Source organism: Phallusia mammillata, chromosome 2, assembly GCF_965637545.1.
Source record: "Phallusia mammillata chromosome 2, kaPhaMamm4.hap1.1, whole genome shotgun sequence".
Lineage (NCBI taxonomy): Eukaryota > Metazoa > Chordata > Ascidiacea > Phlebobranchia > Ascidiidae > Phallusia > Phallusia mammillata.
The window spans coordinates 18,384,481-18,401,494 of NC_137253.1; the positions used below are offsets into that span (position 1 = coordinate 18,384,481).

The 17,014-nt window shown below is 37.6% G+C and overlaps 1 protein-coding gene across 1 annotated transcript; it reads left to right on the plus strand.

The window, feature by feature from the left end:
• Positions 1-9,663: 9,663 nt before the first annotated feature.
• Positions 9,664-16,744, plus strand: LOC145215320 (uncharacterized). Its single transcript, XM_080084004.1, has 13 exons — positions 9,664-11,280; positions 11,346-11,459; positions 11,516-11,638; positions 11,835-11,960; positions 12,241-12,354; positions 12,408-12,575; positions 14,926-15,029; positions 15,114-15,252; positions 15,337-15,516; positions 15,580-15,756; positions 15,817-15,996; positions 16,137-16,322; positions 16,380-16,744. Exons 1-13 carry the CDS (start codon positions 9,939-9,941, stop codon positions 16,565-16,567), a joined length of 3,141 nt encoding a protein of 1,046 aa, XP_079940130.1. The 5' UTR covers positions 9,664-9,938; the 3' UTR covers positions 16,568-16,744.
• Positions 16,745-17,014: the final 270 nt, after the last annotated feature.

The window sequence follows — 17,014 nt, forward strand, 5'->3', positions numbered from 1 at the left end:
CAGCCATTTCTCGAAAAATTCCCGCGTCAACATCCAAATCTGAACCAACAAAAACATCAACAACCGTTGAAGGTTCAGCATTCGCTACTAATAAAATCATTACCATTGCACCATCGCAAAAACTTGATAAAATTGTCGGAATGACTCAAGAGATGTTTAGTTATGAAACAACGAGTACTATTGGTGGGCAAAGATATATTGTTCAATTCACCACAGAAATGTCAGGCATATTGGTTAGTGACGCAGATTTGACTACTGGAAGTGGATACTATGAAACCGTGTATCATGTTGTTTCCGACTACGAAAAGTTGAAGCTTTTTACAGATCACTTAACCACCAACACAACATCGAAAGTTGTAAGTTTTGCTATGGGTTCACCTGAAGTCATTTCAACTAAACCCATTTCACTTATCGAATCGTCGGCATTCGAAACAACCAAAGAAATTATCTCACAAATTTTACCAACCATCACCACAAAGAAACGTGATGAAACTTTAAAAACATCTTATTCCATAAACATTACTTTAACAAAAGAAGTTACTGCCACGACGAAAAAACTCCCTGGATTGTTCAAAACAAAATATTTCGAAGAAGGATTAACCACCGGAAGCGGATTGGCTGTTGATGACATTTCCACATCTGTTGGAACTGCAGCTTCAACTTCAGAAGATATTAAAGATGTAACATCAGCCATTTCTCGAAAAATTCCCGCGTCAACATCCAAATCTGAACCAACAAAAACATCAACAACCGTTGAAGGTTCAGCATTAGCTACCAATAAAATCATTACTACTGCACCATCGCAAAAACTTGATAAAATTGTCGGAATGACTCAAGAGATGTTTGGTTATGAAATGACGAGTACTATCGGTGGGCAAAGATATATTGTTCAATTCACCACAGAAATGTCGGGCATATTGGTTAGTGACGCAGATTTGACTACTGGAAGTGGATACTATGAAACCGTGTATCATGTTGTTTCCGACTACGAAAAGTTGGAGCTTTTTACAGATCACTTAACCACCAACACAACATCGAAAGTTGTAAGTTTTGCTATGGGTTCACCCGAAGTCATTTCAACTAAACCCATTTCACTTATCGAATCGTCGGCATTCGAAACAACTAAAGAAATTATCTCACAATTTTTACCAACCATCACCACAAAGAAACGTGATGAAACTTTAAAGACATCTTATTCCATAAACATTACTTTACCAAAAGAAGTTACTGCCAAAACGAAAAAACTCCCTGGATTGTTCAAAACAAAATATTTCGAAGAAGCATTAACCACCGGAAGCGGATTGGCTGTTGATAACATTTCCACATCTGTTGGAACTGCAGCTTCAACTTCAGAAGATATTAAAGATGTAACATCAGCCATTTCTCGAAAAATTCCTGCGTCAACATCCAAATCTGAACCAACAAAAACATCAACAACCGTTGAAGGTTCAGCATTCGCTACTAATAAAATCATTACCATTGCACCATCGCAAAAACTTGATAAAATTGTCGGAATGACTCAAGAGATGTTTAGTTATGAAACAACGAGTACTATTGGTGGGCAAAGATATATTGTTCAATTCACCACAGAAATGTCAGGCATATTGGTTAGTGACGCAGATTTGACTACTGGAAGTGGATACTATGAAACCGTGTATCATGTTGTTTCCGACTACGAAAAGTTGAAGCTTTTTACAGATCACTTAACCACCAACACAACATCGAAAGTTGTAAGTTTTGCTATGGGTTCACCTGAAGTCATTTCAACTAAACCCATTTCACTTATCGAATCGTCGGCATTCGAAACAACCAAAGAAATTATCTCACAAATTTTACCAACCATCACCACAAAGAAACGTGATGAAACTTTAAAGACATCTTATTCCATAAACATTACTTTACCAAAAGAAGTTACTGCCACGACGAAAAAACTCCCTGGATTGTTCAAAACAAAATATTTCGAAGAAGCATTAACCACCGGAAGCGGATTGGCTGTTGATAACATTTCCACATCTGTTGGAACTGCAGCTTCAACTTCAGAAGATATTAAAGATGTAACATCAGCCATTTCTCGAAAAATTCCCGCGTCAACATCCAAATCTGAACCAACAAAAACATCAACAACCGTTGAAGGTTCAGCATTCGCTACTAATAAAATCATTACCATTGCACCATCGCAAAAACTTGATAAAATTGTCGGAATGACTCAAGAGATGTTTAGTTATGAAACAACGAGTACTATTGGTGGGCAAAGATATATTGTTCAATTCACCACAGAAATGTCAGGCATATTGGTTAGTGACGCAGATTTGACTACTGGAAGTGGATACTATGAAACCGTGTATCATGTTGTTTCCGACTACGAAAAGTTGAAGCTTTTTACAGATCACTTAACCACCAACACAACATCGAAAGTTGTAAGTTTTGCTATGGGTTCACCTGAAGTCATTTCAACTAAACCCATTTCACTTATCGAATCGTCGGCATTCGAAACAACCAAAGAAATTATCTCACAAATTTTACCAACCATCACCACAAAGAAACGTGATGAAACTTTAAAAACATCTTATTCCATAAACATTACTTTAACAAAAGAAGTTACTGCCACGACGAAAAAACTCCCTGGATTGTTCAAAACAAAATATTTCGAAGAAGGATTAACCACCGGAAGCGGATTGGCTGTTGATGACATTTCCACATCTGTTGGAACTGCAGCTTCAACTTCAGAAGATATTAAAGATGTAACATCAGCCATTTCTCGAAAAATTCCCGCGTCAACATCCAAATCTGAACCAACAAAAACATCAACAACCGTTGAAGGTTCAGCATTAGCTACCAATAAAATCATTACTACTGCACCATCGCAAAAACTTGATAAAATTGTCGGAATGACTCAAGAGATGTTTGGTTATGAAATGACGAGTACTATCGGTGGGCAAAGATATATTGTTCAATTCACCACAGAAATGTCGGGCATATTGGTTAGTGACGCAGATTTGACTACTGGAAGTGGATACTATGAAACCGTGTATCATGTTGTTTCCGACTACGAAAAGTTGGAGCTTTTTACAGATCACTTAACCACCAACACAACATCGAAAGTTGTAAGTTTTGCTATGGGTTCACCCGAAGTCATTTCAACTAAACCCATTTCACTTATCGAATCGTCGGCATTCGAAACAACTAAAGAAATTATCTCACAATTTTTACCAACCATCACCACAAAGAAACGTGATGAAACTTTAAAGACATCTTATTCCATAAACATTACTTTACCAAAAGAAGTTACTGCCACGACGAAAAAACTCCCTGGATTGTTCAAAACAAAATATTTCGAAGAAGCATTAACCACCGGAAGCGGATTGGATGTTGATAACATTTCCACATCTGTTGGAACTGCAGCTTCAACTTCAGAAGATATTAAAGATGTAACATCAGCCATTTCTCGAAAAATTCCTGCGTCAACATCCAAATCTGAACCAACAAAAACATCAACAACCGTTGAAGGTTCAGCATTCGCTACTAATAAAATCATTACCATTGCACCATCGCAAAAACTTGATAAAATTGTCGGAATGACTCAAGAGATGTTTAGTTATGAAACAACGAGTACTATTGGTGGGCAAAGATATATTGTTCAATTCACCACAGAAATGTCAGGCATATTGGTTAGTGACGCAGATTTGACTACTGGAAGTGGATACTATGAAACCGTGTATCATGTTGTTTCCGACTACGAAAAGTTGAAGCTTTTTACAGATCACTTAACCACCAACACAACATCGAAAGTTGTAAGTTTTGCTATGGGTTCACCTGAAGTCATTTCAACTAAACCCATTTCACTTATCGAATCGTCGGCATTCGAAACAACCAAAGAAATTATCTCACAAATTTTACCAACCATCACCACAAAGAAACGTGATGAAACTTTAAAGACATCTTATTCCATAAACATTACTTTAACAAAAGAAGTTACTGCCACGACGAAAAAACTCCCTGGATTGTTCAAAACAAAATATTTCGAAGAAGGATTAACCACCGGAAGCGGATTGGCTGTTGATGACATTTCCACATCTGTTGGAACTGCAGCTTCAACTTCAGAAGATATTAAAGATGTAACATCAGCCATTTCTCGAAAAATTCCCGCGTCAACATCCAAATCTGAACCAACAAAAACATCAACAACCGTTGAAGGTTCAGCATTAGCTACCAATAAAATCATTACTACTGCACCATCGCAAAAACTTGATAAAATTGTCGGAATGACTCAAGAGATGTTTAGTTATGAAATGACGAGTACTATCGGTGGGCAAAGATATATTGTTCAATTCACCACAGAAATGTCGGGCATATTGGTTAGTGACGCAGATTTGACTACTGGAAGTGGATACTATGAAACCGTGTATCATGTTGTTTCCGACTACGAAAAGTTGGAGCTTTTTACAGATCACTTAACCACCAACACAACATCGAAAGTTGTAAGTTTTGCCATGGGTTTACCCGCAGTCATTTCAACTAAACCCATTTCACTTATCGAATCGTCGGCATTCGAAACAACTAAAGAAATTATCTCACAAATTTTACCAACCATGACCACAAAGAAACGTGATGAAACTTTACAGACATCTTATTCCACGAACATTACTTTACCGAAAGAAATCACTTCCACGACGAAAAAACTCCCTGGATTGTTCAAAACAAAATATTTCGAAGAAGGATTAACCACCGGAAGCGGATTGGCTGTTGATGACATTTCCACATCTGTTGGAACTGCAGCTTCAACCTTAGAAGATATTAAAGATGTAACATCAGCAATTTCTCGAAAAATTCCCGCGTCAACACCCAAATCTGAACCAACAAAAACATCAACAACCGTTGAAGGTTCAGCATTCGCTACTAATGAAATCATTACTGCTGCACCATCGCAAACATTTGATAAAATTGTCGGAATGACTCAAGAGATGTTTAGTTATGAAACGACGAGTACTATCGATGGGCAAAGATATATTATTCAATTCACCACAGAAATGTCGGGCATATTGGTTAGTGACGCAGATTTGACTACTGGAAGTGGATACTATGAAACCGTGTATGATGTTGTTTCCGACTCCGAAAAGTTGGAAGTTGTTACAGATCACTTAACCACCAACTCAACATCGAAAGTTGTAAGTTTTGCCATGGGTTTAACTGAAGTCATTTCAACTACACCCATTTCACTTATCGAATCGTCGGCATTCGAAACAACTAAAGAAATTATTTCACAAATTTTGTTAACCACCTCTCCCAAGAAACGTGATGAAACTTTAGAAAGATATTTTTCTATAAACATTACTTTATCAGAAGAAATTACTGCCACGACGAAAAAACTCCCTGGATTGTTCAAAACAAAATATTTCGAAGAAGCATTTTCAACCGGAAGCGGATTGACTGTTGATGACATTTCTACATCTGTTGGAACTGCAGCTTCAACCTCAGAAGATATTAAAGAAGCAACATCAGCCATTTCTCGAAAAATTCCCGCGTCAACACCCAAATCTGAACCAACAAAAACATCAACAACCGTTGAAGGTTCAGCATTCGCTACTAATAAAATCATTACTGCTGCACCATCGCAAACATTTGATAAAATTGTCGGAATGACTCAAGAGATGTTTAGTTATGAAACGACGAGTACTATCGGTGAGCAAAGATATATTGTTCAATTCACCACAGAAATGTCGGGCATATTGGTTAGTGACGCAGATTTGACTACTGGAAGTCGATACTATGAAACCGTGTATCATGTTGTTTCCGACCACGAAAAGTTGGAGCTTTTTACAGATCACTTATCCACCAACTCAACATCGAAAGTTGTAAGTTTTGCCATGGGTTTAACTGAAGTCATTTCAACTACACCCATTTCACTTATCGAATCGTCGGCATTCGAAACAACTAAAGAAATTATCTCACAAATTTTACCAACCACCACCACAAAGAAACGTGATGAATCTTTAAAGACATCTTATTCCACAAACATTACTTTACCAAAAGAAATCACTGCCACGACGAAAAAACTCCCTGGATTGTTCAAAACAAAATATTTCGAAGAAGGATTAACCACCGGAAGCGGATTGGATGTTGATGACATTTCCACATCTGTTGGAATTGCACCTTCAACTTCAGAAGATATTAAAGATGTAACATCAGCCATTTCTCGAAAAATTCCCGCGTCAACACCCAAATCTGAACCAACAAAAACATTAACAACCGTTGAAGGTTCAGCATTAGCTACCAATAAAACCATTACTGCTGCACCATCGCAAAAACTTGATAAAATTGTCGGAATGACACAAGAGATGTTTAGTTATGAAACGACGAGTACTATCGGTTGGCAAAGATATATTGTTCAATTCACCACAGAAATGTCGGGCATATTGGTTAGTGACGCAGATTTGACTACTGGAAGTGGATACTATGAAACCGTGTATGATGTTGTTTCCGACTACGAAAAGTTGGAAGTTGTTACAGATCACTTAACCACCAACTCAACATCGAAAGTTGTAAGTTTTGCCATGGGTTTAACTGAAGTCATTTCAACTACACCCATTTCACTTATCGAATCGTCGGCATTCGAAACAACTGAAGAAATTATTTCACAAATTTTGTTAACCACCTCTCCCAAGAAACGTGATGAAACTTTAGAAAGATATTTTTCTATAAACATTACTTTATCAGAAGAAATTACTGCCACGACGAAGAAACTCCCTGGATTGTTCAAAACAAAATATTTCGAAGAAGCATTTTCAACCGGAAGCGGATTGACTGTTGATGACATTTCTACATCTGTTGGAACTGCAGCTTCAACCTCAGAAGACATTAAAGATGTCACATCAATTAGCTCCAAACAAAGTCCAGCTTCAACACTTAATCCTAAACCAAGAAATGTATCATCAATTTTTGAAAGTTCAACAGTTTCTCTTACTCCCATTACAATTTTAACCACTGCACAAGTTCAAAAAAGGATTAGCATCTTGCCACCAACACAGGCGACGTATTGTTGTGAAACGACTACTATAATCGATTTGCTGAGATACCATGCTCTATCAGAAGTTGAAACGTTTGTTATTGAGATGACTTTGGCTACTCCAGCTGGATATTTGGAAACTGATTTGATGTTTATTTCTGACTACGTAACCTGGGCATATTTTTCAGATCATTTAATGTCGGACACAACCGAAGTGCTTGAAAGTTTTTTCACGGAATCGGTTGATGTTATAACTTACCTACCTTATTCACTTTTCGAATTCACCGTTTTTGAAACAGCCATACAAAGTACTTTAAAAAGTTTTGTAATCCCCAGTCCTAAGAAACGTGATAACACTTCCAAAATATTTGTTCATCATTACCGAACGGAACCAGTTGATGCGGGAGTCATGACAGGAACCCGGGCTATTTATACCAAATATATCCAAGGTGGTTTCGTAATTGTAACAGAATTCCCATTTGATTACCGTTCTACTTTGACGTACCTTCCACTACCCATAACGTATGTTGAAAATGCTTTTTCATTCCGCTCTGGTCAACGCACTCTGCCACTTCATAAATCTGAAACTCCAAAAAGTTTGTCAATTCTTGAAGATTTCTCAGTTTCTTTGTCTGACGTTATAAGCAGTACATCGATACAGTTACTTGGTAAACTAGTATACAGTACACAATTGGCTTTTAGTACTAGAAAGACTACCACCGGTATCCAAGCACTCTGGCTCAAATCCCACACCGAGATTTCTGACATAGTGATCCACAATACGTCTTTGGCTACAGAGAGGAAGAGCGCTTTTTATGTTGTTTCCGGCGATGATATGTCGATGTTTACATACGAGTTAATCTCGAATATGAAAGATATTTCTACAGTTGTTTTTGTTACTACAAAAGAAACTATTGTAACTAAATCAGTTTTAACTTTCGAATCGTCTATTTTCGACACATCTAAAGAAAGCAAACTAATAACTACAACCACCAATACTGAAATATTTGATGAAAGTTTGAAATTTAGCAATTCATTTTCTTTTGAACTTAGTGCCCCCTTAAGCTCTAGTGTTATAAAAAAAACTAAATCAGTCACCTTGACGATGGTCCCGACAACTTATTTTTCCATCTATACATCAAAAAAAAGGGAAACTAACAAATCCTTAACATCATCATTTTTTTATCCTGAAACTAGCAAGATTGCTATAACAGAAAAGCGTGCTTGGGAAGTCGAACATGTTTCTGTTGCTTATTTGAGCACTCTACAAACCGAAAAAACTACACCAGTGAAAACCGTATCGACATTAGAAACTTTTACTCCTTCAGTCGCTGAATTCGTTTCTGTTTCCTTTTTTGGCATTATATACAACGTACCTGGAAATTTAAGCACTATTTCAATTCATTTTACCATCCCGACCATACCATCATATTCAAGCTTTCGTTTAAAAACGTACCATGAAGTTTGGACATTGTCTTTTATACAATTACCCACCAGCAAGACAACTACCAAAATATTTAAGAGTTTAGGTGGGGGATCACCCTATGTAACAGTAAAAACAATTGTAACTGACGAAATTCATGTTACTACAAAAATGTTAAACAATACCCTGACGATCCCTAGTAGCAAAGAACTTGTTACTACAACTTTTTTACAAACGAATATGTTTTCGACTTACATACATGCAACACCTGTATGGTTGAATACGGCGACTCTGGCGGATACATCGGGAATAAACTTAACAGTTGTTGATCGTTATGCCACTCCAAAGATTACAATCTTGCCAATACTATCTGACATTCATCTTTCAAGTCGGAATTATTTTTTTGTTCAGTCAACATACACTACGTCTCCGGAGTATTTGTCATCAACTCCCTACTCAAATTTTACACTGGAGCAAGCGTTGTCACAAACTTATGTTCGCCCAAGTTCGACCTTCACTGAGTTACCATCGCCCCTGTCAAAGACGTTGAGAACCCTTAGTTTCTTTAAATCGATGAAATCACTAAAACAAACTCTTCATACTACCACCAAAGACACACATTCGAAGGTTTTATCAGTTGCCAGTTTCATCGACGAGACAAAACTTAACAAGATGGTGTTGAAAACAGAAAAACCTGTTGAAGGTCAATCGTTTTCAGTTTCAAACATTTTATCTTCAACCACTTCAAAAATGTTTTATCAAAAACCATTGTATGGGACAACAAGCAAAGTTGCAGTTTATCAGTCTCTAACAAAGGATGCTGGTTTAAGTGGAGTCAGTGAGTTCGCTTCATCAGTTTATGTTGCGGAAACAATTCGATCGTGGACACTTGAAGTCATTGCCGTTACTACAGTTCCAACCACGATCATTTCTCTCTCTAGTACTACAAAAGACATAAAATCTGTGTTGTCGATAAGAAGGGAAGAGTATGACATAGGAACGTTTGTTGCGACAACCAACACAAACAACATATCTCGAACATTTTCGTTGCAAAGGTCTTTGCAAGGTCCAGGTACGCTGCCACGCACAGACGAGCAGAAAATATCTGCATACATCAGAGCATTCACGAAAGCCAGTGGGGCAAGGTTTTTTACCTCTATTGATATAGAAACAAGAAAATACGATAACGTAACTTTGTCAAAACCCATAGCATTTTATGGAGATGTAACATCTTTTTTTCCCCCTGGAAAATACTACAATAAAGCAAAAACAGTTACTGGTGCAACAGAATTTTTAATATCCGTTTTGGTTTCTAATTATTCAAGCTATGCAAAATATGCAAAAGGCTTAGAAACAAGCTCAAGTCCCAGTATTGTTACTAAAACGGTTTCGGATTATATCACTGTTGCACAAACAACAAGACCGGTAACTTTTACTTCGAAGACTAATGTTAAATACAGCACGATTTCTTTGCAAATATTACCACTAACATCAGAAAGTTTTAGAGAAGGTATGATCTCTTATAAGACAGATTACAAGTTGGAAGAACTACAAACTGCAGCAATTTCTTCAACGCAGCTATTTACAAACATTGAAGGTCTTGGAGGTGTGACAAAATCGAAACCAGCGACAGTAAGTTTACAAGTTGTACAATTGTCATCAGAATTTCAACAACCAACTGCCAGATCACAAAGCGTTTTATCGCGTAAGACGATGACACCTCAAACATATTTCAATCCGTTTATGGCCACAACCTCATCTTTTAATTTATTTTTGCTGCTTCAAACCATTTCAAATGTTGTAGTTACCACCACATTACCAAAGACAAGCGATGTCAGCAATAGGTCCACCCCACTGATTTATTGGGTATATTTGCACGAAAAGGAAGATGACGCTTTGACAAAAACAAAAACAGTCAGTATTAGTCCGGATATCGCAGTGTTGCCTTCTGGCGATCAACGGACTCTAAATGTAAGCTACACACTTGTCCGACAGGAAAAAAACCTTTTTAAGACCAAAACCTGGACTAAATCCCTTTTATCAAAACCTGGGATGTCTAAGTCTGTCACAGCAACAGAGAAGAAAACTGATATACACACTGAAAAATTATATTTTCAAGTTTTTGCGACGACTTTCGTTACAAAAGTGGAACCCTTCAAAACTGAACTGACAACAATATATTTGTTAGTCGGTTTAAAAACTCTTGCTGAAAAATTGTACAAACCAACGCTGGGGACGCAAATTCATAAAGAAACAAGCACTTTACTTTTATTGGAGTCCAAAGCAACAAAACCTTTTCTCACAGCCGTTGTCACAACAACAGCTGCAAAATACATTTTTGTTGCAGTTGTTGCACAAATCTCCACGAATCCTTATTTTCCTAAACATAAAACGGTTTCGCAAAAAACGTTGTTTAAAAGCCATCTATTAAAAACCACAGAACCATTTTTTCCAGAAGTTCAAGATTATCGCAACACCCCTTTTGAAACGTTAACCAAGACGTTCTCTTATCAGCAGCTTTTAACATCTGAATTTACAACTACGGCACGAACGGTATACATTCGAGGCATTGACATTGGATCTATTAGAAATTTGTTGTATTCGACTGTACCTTCAAAAGGAACAATCGCAGAAAAGTCGTCACATATTATATCTACGACAGGCACAAGTCGAAGTGAAGTCTTAACAGAACTGACAATTTTAAGTGAAGCTTCATTACCCTCCAAAACAATTGTTTTTCATGCAGAAACTGTTTCAGTTGTCCAATCCATCGCTAGCATCACTACAAGCAAATACCAACTAACTTTGACAAAAATAAAGACTAGAGAAACTCTTCGGCCAAATGTTCCTATATGTAAGCAACTAGCTTATGTACCGTAACCTGGTTGTGTTGTAGCAAACTATTATTTTTTTTTAAAGTACCAAGATGTCCTCTTGATGCTTGTCAAAACGGCGGAACTTGTGTTATGGACGGTTTTACAGATTTTTACTGTATATGTCCTCCTGGTCTTGTAGGAAAAACATGTGAAATAGGTAATTCTTTTATTCGACATCCTATATGTGAAAAATATTTGCTATTCCTTTTTTAGACGATGACGAGTGCTACTACATGAATGATTTCTGTGATCATTCATGTATTAACACCTTTGGTTCGTATGAGTGTTTATGCAGAAATGGATTTTACCTTGGAAAGGATAAAACAACATGCATTGGTAGGATTTTAATGTTTAATGTACATGCACTAAATCAGACCGTGACAGACTAAAAATAAGGTCCAATAATCAACAACCAAGAATAAAACTTGCAATTTTTAAATAATGGTTCATCAAACGATTTCTACCCTTAACGGTACGAATTGCATAAAACCCCTGACAAATGTGTTGTTAGTAAAAGTTTTGTAAACGTTAGATACGGACGAATGTTTGGACGAAACCTTAAACAAGTGTGCACATTACTGCAATAATACTGCTGGAAGTTATACTTGCTCTTGCCGCCGTGGACACACGCTGGGCGACGACGAACTTACATGCAAAGGTTGTTGTTGTTTTATAAAACAAGCATTACCGGCACAAAAAATAATACAAAATATTTTAGCTAACTTTCTATGACGGTTTTTATAACGTTTTGTCTGGTTGTTTTTGTTGGTGTATATTAATTCATAACAAACAAAAAATACTTAAATACTGCATTTAAAAAAAATCGTCCATAAAGTAACACTTAGGCTATAAGAACAAAAATTAATAGAACAAAACTTCTCCCCAATTTATTGTTTCATGAATATGTACAAAACATATTTTTGTTTATGTTCAAATAGTTGTTGATTATTGTCGTTCCGACCCCTGCCAAAACAACGGTCTATGTCATTCACGTGAAGGACGATACTATTGTATTTGTCCCAGCGGATTTACAGGATTTCGATGTGAAGTCGGTACGTAAACTTGACGTATTTAAATATGGTTTGATTAACCTTTTTCTGCATAGATTTGTCGATTCCATGCAGTAAAGGATGGAGAAAATTTCAGGGATTTTGTTATTTTTTTCCAAAAACAAAAAGACGAACATGGAAAGACGCAAATCGGTATTGCCGAAACAATTACGGTGCTTCTCTAGTGAGCATTCACTCGACTAACGAGAGCAAGTATCTTGCAAGTAAGCAGCATGCAATATAAACGCAGAAAGATTACCTATAACCGACGCAATTGAGGCGATCTCATGAAAGCTCGTTTAGAAGGGCGCTTGTGGGAACGAGTCCCGAGAATAGACACGACGGAAATACCTGACAAACACAACAATTACGTTCTAAACCAGAGGTCACCAAACTATTTTCGCTGCGGGCCAGATAAGTATACAATGAATCGCGCGGACCGCATAGTTTACGTGGCCTGCGGCGTCTTTCCAAATTTAGCCCGCGAGGCGATTTTTATAAGGAAGACAAAATTTGGCCTTTCTACAATCCCATTTAAAATCGCCTGTTACGCTCTATTTCTATAGTCTTTATCATAAGAGCAATGCTTGTATATTACGTTACAAGTAACAAAAGAAGGCAATTGTTTGCGCACAATTAACACTTGTAGTCATGTCTGTGACGTAGCAAACTGGCTCCGGATCCGGCCCACGGGCCGTAGTTTGCTGACCTGTGTTCTATCCGTTCTATATGTTGACCATTCATAGTAACATTCAAGAAAATATGAGAGACTTTTTCCTGGAAAAGCTTGTCTATTCCGCTTCAACCTTATGCCCAAACCCAACCCGACTTACAACTTTAATTTGATGGGGCCGGCTTTTTAAGGCGGTTCAGATTTAGGCTGGTTTCGGACAGAGGTTTTTTTGAAAAAAAAACGAGCTTGTTTTATGTATCTATTCACAATCGGACACATTTGTGTCGTAATTTTAACGTGGCAAATCTAACTTTCTTACGTTGTCGTTTTTGTGAAAAGGGATTCGGGCCAAATTTCGGTGTTTCACTTTTTTTCGCAAAAATGCCCGAATTTGTTGACGAAGAACCCTTTATTATACATAACAATCACTTGAAATGCGTCACAATAGGAGATTTTGCAGCACTTTGTGTTGTTTAATTCTCACAGTTTAAAACAGTGGTTCCCAACCGGGGTGCCGCGGCACCCTGGGGTGCCAATTGCAATGCTCAGGGGTGCCGCGAGATATTGATATTGCAATACTGGGACCGATTCTTTATTTTGACTTTAACCCCATAAGTGCGGAATTTATTTATTTCTAACCGAGTTTCAGTGTGAGTTAAGTTTCGCGTCTCGCAGTTATTCCCAGCTCCGTTCTGGAGAGTCGCTTCGTGGGGAAGTCGCTGGCGGTAAGTAGATACTCCGCAGTAAGACTTAGGATTCTCGCCCAGGAAAAAAAAAACAGAGTGAAAGAGATTTCGACTCGTTGCGTTTCTTTCCATAAAAAAGTTTGAATAGCATAACGATGGAAATTTTAAGCTTATGCACAAGCAGATGCCCCTCGACGCGTTCTGGATAAAAATGTGAAATGGATATCCTTGCGTTGGAAAGAAAGCTACTGTGCTTTTGTTGCAGTTTTCCTCGTCATACCTATGTGGGAGTGGATTTTCCGTATTAACGAACATAAAAACTTGAAAACGAGAACGACTACTTATAGTCGAGGAAGAAATGCTGGTGGCTTTATCGAATATGCCTTCACATATTAATGGACTTTGTGCAAGAAGCCAAGCCCTAATTTCACACTGACTTTTAAATAAATACATTTATTTACGCGCGCTATACTGTACAATTCATTCTGTGTTGTTTTATACAGTTATTTGAAATACAGAAACCTATTAAAATTGATCCAGTTTTGCCAGGGTCCGCAAACTATTTATCTCTTTGATAGGGTGCCGCAAAGTCAAAAAGGTTGGGAACCACTGGTTTAAAACATTGAAAACAAAAATTATAGTTGTCATTAAAACGTTTGATTCTCGCGGGCCTACAAAATTATCTCGCTGTGCACCATTGGCCCGCGTGCCTGCAGTTGGACCACGCTGGGCTAGAAGATAGCTTTTTTTCAATATAAACGATGATAAATTAGGAACATTATACCTAAACTTTAAAGCAATTTAATTAGAATCATAATGACCGGAAAACTTGCGTACAAAGAATATATTTTGCAGACGTTTCAACAATCGCTATTATCATCATCTGTGCAAAACCAACATACACAAGTTAATTTTGCTTAAAACATCCCAAATTTATAGCTCATGTAGTGTTGTTTATTTCAAAACGATTACGTGATTGGACACAACGTTTACGTGAAATGGGCATTTTTGCAGGAGTGCCACGAAAATGTTTTAAACTACTTTCATGTATCACAGGGTATTGGTCACTATCATGTCATTAACCCACCAAACTCATTCATAACGGACGTTGCAACATCCTGTAAACATACAAAATGTCCTAATTGAAAACAAATTATTGAAAAAAAGCAGTTGCTTAAGATTCCATAGCTAAACCGTTTTTATCATACCATTTAGGTGGCCACATTTTTCGAAATCACCGTACTATACTTTATCAATGGACTGGTTTAAATGACAGAAGAAAAGAGAATAACTTTGTTTGGAGTGATGGCAGTCCTTTGGTAAGCACTGAATAAGCACATTTGTAAAACCAAGTGTATTGCAAAAAACTACATTGAAAATTGCAACACATATCATCCCTGAAGACATTTACCAACTGGCGGGAAAATCAACCGAACCATCTATGGCGAGAGGATTGTGTTGTGATGATAAACCACCAGGGGGGTCGCTGGAATGATGTGATGTGCAATCATCGGCTACATTTTACGTGCAAAGCTGTTCCAGGTCAGTTTATTTATCATGTCATGTTTTTGTTAATTCTAATTTTTTTGTTAATTATAAATTACACTTTCTTTGTGCAATTTGCAGTTGGTTGCAAACAATTTCCAAGAATACAAAATGCTGTGATGTTAAGTCCGCGACAAGCGTACGGTGTTGGACAACAAATTCGATACACATGCAAGAACGGCTTTGTGGCATTTAACGGAAGCGGTGTAGTTACATGTACCAAGCAAGGGGTGTTTTCTCAACCAACCTTTGTTTGCGTTGGTAAGTCGATTGCACATTGTCCCAAAATAAGTTCATATTTCGCGAGTTTATTTATTTTACCAGGTGCTTGTTCTGCTCCACCCCAAGTATCCAACGCATATGTACCTAACGTACAGCATAGCTATGCTGTGGAATCAGTTGTAAAGTATGCATGTCGACCGGGTCTTCAAGCAACTGGTTTCCTGTTTATCTCTTGTCAGTCGAACAGAAAATGGTCAAGGCCTCTTTTTAGCTGCAAAGGTTAGAACAAATAGTGCCTTGTCGTAAAGCTCCACAAAAACTAATGTGCTTGGTTTTCAGGAACCTGTTCTGCACCACCAGAACTTGTAAACGCTCGTGTGCTAGGGAACGCGGTCACAAGTTACAATCCCGGCGGAACTGTTTCATATCAGTGCACTGGAGGTTTATCGCACGGTTTTGTTTTTATTATTAGCTGCCTACCTGGTGGAAATTGGGAATCGCCAAAGTATACTTGCCGAGGTAACAGTGACAATTGTACAATTAAAGTTGCAAATTCAAAGCGTGATTAACACCAGGTGGTTTTGATAAATTGTCAATTCCTAACAAATAATTGATCGGTTAAAGCTCACAACAACAGTTTTGTTATGTATATTTTTAAGGTACATGTCCAAATCCACCAGAAGTAGACAACGCACGTGTCGTGGAAAGTTTTCAAAATGATAATTACATTCCTGGAGAAAGCGTTTTGTACACCTGCCTGGAAGGTTTTTCGAAAAGCGGATTAAGCTCCAGACTTAAATGTTTACATGGTGGAATGTGGGAGTCTCCTAAATTTACTTGCCATGGTAAGATTGCCGATACCGTTTTATGTACTCTATAGTTTTCAAATGTCTATATCTTAGGTGGCTGTGGACCGTTTCCCCAAGTTGCCAACGCTCAACCCATCCCATTCTACAATCCTAATCGAGTTCCCATTAATGTATTGTATGTTTGCGATGATGGTTATGAAACGTCTGGTTTAACTATTATACGGTGTAAAAACGGCAGATGGACAACACCAAAACTTCTCTGCACTAAAAATGACTCATAGTAGTTTATATCTGATTGAGAAAACCAAATCATTTCTTAAAACAATTGCTCAGTCACGACCATTGTCTTCATGCTTGTTAAATACAATTATGCATCATTTCCGTCCTTTCGTTTGTTTAACCTGGACACATTGTTCTTGTGACGTTTATCTTTCATTGGCTGACATGGCCTTTTTTAATAAGGAATTGAAAACCTTGAAACAGGCTGCGGTGATAGATTTGTAACAAAACCTGCATTTCGTCACTACCGACAAAGTTAGTAATATCCGATGTTGGGTTGAAAAAAATGTATGGACAACAACGGTTCCCAGACTGGAGTCCGCGGTCTCACGTGGGCCCGAAAAACACTTTTTGTGGATGAAGAGTTATTACAATCTTTTTTGAAATGGCATGTCATGCGACTGTCTCTGTGTAAATTTGCGAGTAGACACGAGTTTCCATTGTCTAGC

What these genes read in the sequence shown, in the direction of transcription:
- LOC145215320 (XM_080084004.1), top strand. Translation starts at nt 9,939, where the DNA reads ATGATCTCTTATAAGACAGATTACAAGTTGGAAGAACTACAAACTGCA. An exon ending in GGAGTGATGGCAGTCCTTTG is followed by an intron (nt 15,030 to 15,113) that starts GTAAGCACTGAA and finishes TCATCCCTGAAG; the next exon opens with ACATTTACCAACTGGCGGGA. An exon ending in TACGTGCAAAGCTGTTCCAG is followed by an intron (nt 15,253 to 15,336) that starts GTCAGTTTATTT and finishes TGCAATTTGCAG; the next exon opens with TTGGTTGCAAACAATTTCCA.